We start from the raw sequence: 7,673 nt of genomic DNA, 5'->3' as shown, positions 1-7,673 counted from the left end.
AAATGATGCTGAACATGCCAAATAAAAGATTTGCAGACAAAAACACGCTTGAAATTGTGATTTTATTGATTTTTTCATCAAAAATCCTTCAGAGGGACCACTTTAGGAAAGGGGTCCACTAATGGATAACGTACCCTTTATGCATTTTCAGCAAAACAAATTTCATTTAAAATGTCAATACTTTTGATTGATGCTTCGGATTCAGTCTAAAATGCAATATAAATCGATAATGTTATAAACGAAACATGTTTACCAAATTTAAGACAAAATTGTGATTTTTCAACTATTTTACCTAAAATAATGTATTTTCTTAAAAAGCTTTTAAACTTAGTTAACTATTTATTCACATTGATTTTTTGCTTAGAAACAATACTAGCAACTTAAAAAATGGACAGTGCCGAGAAAATCAAGTGACATTTTTTTTAATTTTCAGGTGATTTTATAGCCTTTCCTCAATGAGATAAGGATGCCAAAACAATGACTGTTAAAGTCACCCCGAATTCAAAACAAGGATTTTCTACGCAACTATTTCTTTAAACACTTAAAAAAAACTTTGTTTTAAATACTGCATAGACCTTGTGTCAAGAGAAAAACCTCAATAGTTAGAAAATATTCCATAAAAAATTTGAAATCCTACCAATGTCTCCCCGGTTTACTGTATTTGGAAAGATAATGACTAGCAGGCGTTGTTTGGTAATATTTTTGGCGAATGATTTAATTTAATTTAAAGTTTGTGCCTTTAAAGTTGGCCTGAAAAATCAGGGGGCAAAAAATATTTTTTTCTTATTTACAATGGAAATTTAAGAGCAATCAGCTGAAATGAATTTAAAATGAATTCTTCTGCGTTTGGAATCATTTTGAAAATGTTTGGGATGATTTAAAAATCCTTTTAACTTTTGAAAATGTTCGATTTTTAGTATCGAACAGTAAATTTTTTCGCTGAAATTTTTGTTTTTGTCAAATCTTAAATTTTTTGAAAGCAAATGATTGTAAAACGACTGAACTAGAGTTAAATGCATTTTAAAACACTTTTTGCATTCAACAGTTAAAACTATGGCTTGTTATTTAAAATTTTATATTTTTTTTGCCCCTCTTCCTCGACCCCGGCCAACTTTGAAAAATATTTGCATCGACCTTATTGAATCTTAAAATACATATACTTTTTATTTCGAAAATAAAATACATTGAAAATTTAAAAAAGTGAAAACCATCTTAATTCACAGCAAGAAATCTGAGGTTATTTATGAATTTGATTTCCATTATCAAGTACTTTAGATCCCACTGTGCTAAGCCACCTAATGGTACGAGCCTCCACGGCTGCTTATACATGCTCTACTAGCTAGCAAGCGAGCTCCCCATCGGCGATGTTCGCGAGCTCATACATATGACGATACCTTCGGCGAGTTTTCTCCTTTTTCCACTCCGAAGGTAGGAAAACAAAAAAAAAAACTGGTGGAAAATTGGCGCCTCAACCAGAGCATTCAGTTGCGTTTAAAAGCGGCCCCTAATCAGCGTAGATCACTAGTTGCAGTTTTGGTGCAGTGGCAGTGAGTACAGCGTCTCCTCTCCTTTCGGAAGAGACCAGTTCAGAAGAAAAAGAAGAAATCCTAGCCTGGAAAAAAAGCGTTTTCGAAACGCAACGCGCAGTGTAGTTTGTAGAGTAGAGAGTTCAAGTCAGTGCTAAGTCAAGATGTGCAATCGGTCGTTGGTTCTGGAGCTGCTGCTGGTGGTCGGCCTGGCCTCGTCAGCGATGGCCGCGTGCTCGTGGCGGGCCGCTGGAAGCAGCTGGTTCGGCGGGGAGATTTGCGTCCTGCAGAAGGTGTACGACGACTGCCAGGAGAAGAGCGACTTCACCGAGTGCCTCAAGCAGAAAGCGCTGACGTCGCTGTCGAGGGCGATTGACATGGTAAGGATGCTGGGGTGAAGTTGGTTCTCTTGTTTGGGAATATCAAAAGGAAAGATTGAATCATTTCTGAAGAAGTAAAAATTGATATTGTGTAACTAATAATTTCATTAATTCAAATAGAAGCTGTTAAAGCTAAATTTCAATAATGTTCATAATCCCTGATCCATAATCATACAAAATGCTTATTTACAAAGTTTCAAAAAGAAGACTTACGCCTCCATTTTTTCTATTTTATATGACGAAAATAATAAGTTTGAATGATTAAATTTCATGCGGTCAGTTTGAAACAAGTGACCTAATTTCAATATTTAAATTTTCATTAGCAAATTTAATAACATCCCAAAATCTTGCAATCGTCCCTCCCTCAGAATTCCATCCAACTGGTCGATGGAGTGACCCTGGTCAAGCAGAACGAGTCCGAGGACGAAAACGACACTGCCCAGAACGAAGCCGTCCCGGAGAGCCTCGCTGACGCCCGCGCCCTGGAAGGTCTCAGCGGAACCGACCGCGCCCTGATCCAAAAGCTGGACAAGTTCCTGAAGACGCACACCGTCAAGCTGGACCTGTCGTCGCGCACCGAGGCCGGCCGTGGCTCCGGAGACAAGAAGAACGGCAGCCGGTACGTGATCGCCGCCCTGCTGACCGCCCTCGGAATCGCCGGACCGATCGGTCTCAAGACGCTGGGAGCCATCGCGTTCAAGGCGCTCGTCATCTCCAAGGTCGCCCTCACCATCTCCAGCATCCTGGCCCTGAAGAAGATCTTCAAGAGCGACCACCACGAGGAGACCACCTTCCAGGTGCACTCCGGTGACCACAACCGACGGGCCACCTACTTTGTGCGACCGGTTCGCGGCATGAACAGCCCGTACCAGTACTACTACGACCAGCCCGCTGCCGCCGCCGCCGCTCCCATGTACTAAGTGGAAGCCACAACCCCACCCTCGAAACCAGGAATCGAACCCAGAACGCCAAGAAATCGGAAGCAATCAACCACCCCCTCAACAGCCAAAGCCAAATGAAACCAAAACTATCCGACCATGCGTGCGCTCCAGAGTGAAGAATGAAAGAGAATGACAGATAAGAAAGAGAGCGCCAAATGAGAGCTAGAGCATGCAAACTATTGGTCTATTTCGCGACAGAAGGAAATAGCACTGAACAGCGTGTGTTCTTCTAGGGAAAAACAACAACAACGTTAACAACAACACAAATCAAGAAATCATAGACTGATGCCGTGTAGTACTTGTGAGAGAGCATCACAAGTGATAGGGAGAGAGAGAGAAGAAATAGCCAAAACGGAAAATAGGAAAGAAGATCAGAGTCGAAGAAGATGGATGAAGGATAAAGTGCCTCTACTACCTCTCTGGATCCGAACGGAAATTGATGAAAGGATCAGGAAAGGAAAGGAAGAAAGGAAACCATTGTCAGTGTAACTGTTATTTATTTTTAATATTGTAATTTATTTATTTATTGAAAACAACGATGTCCCTCCTGTTTTGTCCATAAGCTTAAAATATTGTTGTGCAATAAATGAAGAAACATTAAAATTAAGGCGTTTTGTTGAAAATTCCTCTGACACTCACAAACCGATGATCAAAACTCGTCGACATTATTTAGCTTTAAAGTAAACATTGTAAAATCTTCAGACAACTTTGATAGAAGATCAGTGTGACCTGTTAAATTTGCCTCTAATTTACCTTTTCCAAAACTTGCCCTCAAGCTCATTGAACTCCACCACGAGATTAACGTACAACGCACACGAGAACAGCGCAACTGAAAGAATGGCGACAGTTGTACAGTCCAGACTCGATTATCCGAAGCAATGATTTTCCGATGGCTTGTATGCGATATCCGATAATCGAGTCATGAACAAAACAAAAATATTTTCCGTATTCTTTCTTTCTGCATAAAATTCAATTTGTATGAAGAAAGACAAAATTTTCGATTGTTTCCCCAAATAAAGTATTAATTGTGTGAAAATTTTGTCAAGAGTGAGATTCTAATGTTAGTTCAAGCGATGCGAGTCGACCTTAAAAATTATTAGGGATTTAAAAAAGTTTTTTCATGAAATGATTTTTATATCACATACTTTAGCTAAGATCATTTTTTGACAAAAATCATGCTTGCCTCAATTTTAACGTACAATATCCTTTTGTTTATTTTACCCATGTTTTATAATGTTTTGCAGAGCATAACAAACTATTTCGAAAAATAGTTTAATGATTCCGTTAGTGAAAGATAACATTTGAATGATTAAAAAATCAAGTCATTTTTTCAAAAGCTGAATCTAAGAGTAAATGAATTGTTTCAAGAACCATAAAAATTTGTCTGAAATTAGCCGAGATACATATGATTTAAGTTGCATTCGCAACTTTTCTATTTCCTGCAAGTGTTGATGAAATGTTTAGTAAAGAATTATTTTGACTAGTCACTTCACATTTTTAAGATAACCATAAAACAATACGTTAATGATTCATGCTGGCAAAATCTTATAGAAAACATGTACCGTAAAACAGCGTGACTTTGATTGGTTTGAGATTTTTCCGCAAAATGAAGAGTACAAATTAAATACGTACGGAATGGTTTGAAATCATACTGACCGTGGTAAAGAAGTACTTAACCCAAGACTTAACCTTAACCAAATGCACTAAAAAATTCAGGCTATGTTCGGCGGCCATATTGCTACAAAATCCCGGTAGAGGCGTTCGAAATTGAACACTTTTGTCTTTTTCATATACTCATGAGAAAAGCTACTGGTAAGGTTTTTAAAACATGTTTTGAGGTAGGCCAAACAAGGTCCATGCACAAGTTTGAAAAAAAAATCAATGGTGTTAAAGAACTGTTGCGTAAAGATTCTTTTACTGAATTCCGGGGTAACTTTGATGGTCATAGTCATTTTCTTGTTAAAATCAGATTAAAAATGCTCAAATTTTATTTTTACGTCAAATGTACCATTACTAAGGCTGCTGTTATAGTTTTTTTTTAACAATAAAATACAAAGGTTTTTTTAAGTTAACTAAGTTTACAAGCTTCTTAACGAAATAAAAACTTATGTTAAGAAAAAATGTTAAAAATGTTGTAATTTTTTCTAGTTGGGGACCATCCATAAACCACGTGGACAACTTAGGGAGGGGGGGGGGGTATGGCGATTGTCCACGCTCCATACAAAAAAGATTTTATTTGTATGGAATTTGTCCACGATGGGGGGGGGGGGGGTTTGAGATTACAAAAAAAGTGTCCACGTGGTTTGTGGATGGTCCCTTGCTAGTTTTTTTTAAATTAAAACATCGATTTTAATTGAATTTTAAGCTGAATTCAAGACACGAACCAAAAGTTTCCTATATTATGTAAAAATTGTTCTTCTGAAAATGCAAATAATTCAGACGATGCTGTTTCAAAACACATAAAATTTATTATTTACAAATTATTTCATCTTCTTTCAGTGAAAAATTGTCCCAAATCCGAAAATGCATTCCATTCTCTCATTTTCCTTGAGAATATCATGAAGGTTTGAGAACATAAAAATAAACCTAATTAACAACACTTTCTTAATAATAGTTAACTAATTTTTAAACTTTTTCTTGAAGTACTTTGAAGTAATGTAACAGATATTTGATACCATTCCGTTTGTATTTAATTTGCAATTATCATTTTGCGGAAAAATCTCAAACTTATCAAAGTCATCCCAGTTTACGGTAGTGAGAAAATTTGAGATTTTTTCTCGGTTGAATAAATCTCAGGGATCATTAAGCTTTGTATAAGCTAAATAAACATTTGAATCTGAAAATATTCTTCTCTTTCATAAAATTACCAAAACTTTCAACAAAATCTTAAAAGATAACATTTTCTGTGAAAAAACGTTACTTTATACACCCTAAGGTGGTTGAAGCCTTCCTCAAATTGATAAAGTTATATTTTTCATTTGATAGGGTTGTTAGATCCGGACAACATTTTCATCAAAATAATAATACTTATGTGCTCGTAACTGTTTATAGGGTTGTCAGATCTTCAATCTTTTGGGCGCGTTAGAAGGGTCTGTTGATTACCTATCTAACGATGGGTCGCATGGTAGATCCAGGCAACGTTTTCATTAAAGTATTTGAGATCCGGCCTATAAAAAGTGTATAAATAGCACTTAAGTGCTTATAACTTTTGATAGTGTTGTCAGATCTTCAATGTTTTAGACTTGTTAGAAAGGTCTTTTAAATACCTTTCTAAAAATGTATAACATAATGTGTTTTTTTTTTTTTTAACAAATTCCACCCTTTTTTACTATCTTTCAAACCTGAGTCAAATAATTTTTTAAGCATAACTTTCGAAGTACTTTTCTAAACATCAGAATATTAACTAGGGTCTTGTGGGACCGCAAGACAGATCCAATGAGGCCAAAACGGTCCAAATCGGTCCAGCCAGTCCAGAGATAACCGTGTGCATATTTTTCGGTTCACGGACTTACAGACATACACACGCACAGAAATTTGTTCAGAATTTGATTCTGAGTCGATAGGTATACGTGATGGTGGGTCTGCGAGGTCGGATTAAGAAGTTCATTTTTCGAGTGATTTTATAGCCTTTCCTCAGTAAGGTGAGGAAGGCAAAAATACTATTTAAAAGTATTTCAATATTTTTCGTGCAAAACCATTCTTGAACTAGCTATACATTTAAGCTATCAATTTACACAAAACGTTTTTGAGGACTATTTCTGAAGTTTTAAGGGAATAATGGTAGTACATATGAGTTCCAAACAGTCTTTTTTTTCTAAATTTATTTAAATTTTATGTTTTCTATGAAATAACAAAGGTGAAACATGTTCTGAATCCAACAACATCCTTCCTCTCACCATTGCACAGCAAAGCTATACTACTTAAATCTCAAGTACCTCCATGCGGTTTATTTTTGTTTTCCCAATTTGGGACAAGAATGGGAACAATGCCAAATTATTGATCTTTAGATAGTCTTTCGGGGGATTTAGGCTTTGTCTCGTGGAAACCCTCTCTCAACCACTTGAAACCCGCACAAATCGATGGCGCCAGATAATATTCTAAGCAGTTTTGCATCCTGCGCTTGGTCCTCATTTTTGTTTCTACCAGCTCTCCTGCATCCCTAAACCACAAGAAATCACATATCGTCCATTCTTCGTGTAATATGATTTGGGCAGATTTGCGGGAGGCTTAAGACAATGAGAGCCACTTGAGAGTCCAGCCCAGGAAACCTGACCTTTTCCCCGAATATCCTTGGAAGCCTCACCATTCGATCCCAAATGTGATCCATAAAGACGCGATTGGCACAAAAGTTCAAGTGGTTCACACTCCGAAGAAAGGTAAAGGTAGTAAAACAGAAGCTAAATCTTCCCGTCATCAATCATTCCTTTTCACCAAATACTGCTGCGGTGCAAGGAAGAAGAGGAACAGGAGATGCCTTATCTCGGTCAACATATTACTCCTTGAAGGTTGTTTTACCTTGGGTTCAGGTAAACGACGGCATGTCCTTGCGGCTCGGTGGTGGATATGTTACATGCTCGAGTCCCTCTTTTCCGAATGAGAAATAGGAGAAGGATGTAGGGTATGTTATCAAATCTGGCCTGGCGCTTGCCGGATTGACCGGTGGCGGAGCAGGGTATTAGCCGCTAAACTGTGGCGAGACGTGTGCTCAGACTGTCTAGAGCTGAGCAGTTTTTTCTAAAGTATCGGAAATCAGATGTGTGCAAGTGACTTAACCCTTCATATTTTGAAGCCAGCAAAAATCATGGAATTCTAAGGTTTAAAAATCT

General features: G+C 37.4%; 1 protein-coding gene across 1 annotated transcript; it reads left to right on the top strand.

Annotated features, from left to right (window-relative positions):
- Window positions 1-1,544: 1,544 nt before the first annotated feature.
- On the top strand, window positions 1,545-3,444 carry LOC120417251 (uncharacterized). The gene is made up of 2 exons (XM_039579209.2): window positions 1,545-1,906; window positions 2,275-3,444. Exons 1-2 carry the CDS (start codon window positions 1,691-1,693, stop codon window positions 2,824-2,826), a joined length of 768 nt encoding a protein of 255 aa, XP_039435143.1. The 5' UTR covers window positions 1,545-1,690; the 3' UTR covers window positions 2,827-3,444.
- The last annotated feature ends 4,229 nt before the right edge of the window (window positions 3,445-7,673 follow it).

This window comes from Culex pipiens, chromosome 2, assembly GCF_016801865.2.
Source record: "Culex pipiens pallens isolate TS chromosome 2, TS_CPP_V2, whole genome shotgun sequence".
NCBI lineage: Eukaryota > Metazoa > Arthropoda > Insecta > Diptera > Culicidae > Culex > Culex pipiens.
The sequence above is the reverse complement of the archived record's forward strand: the minus strand, read 5'-3'. Positions and strand labels throughout refer to the sequence as shown.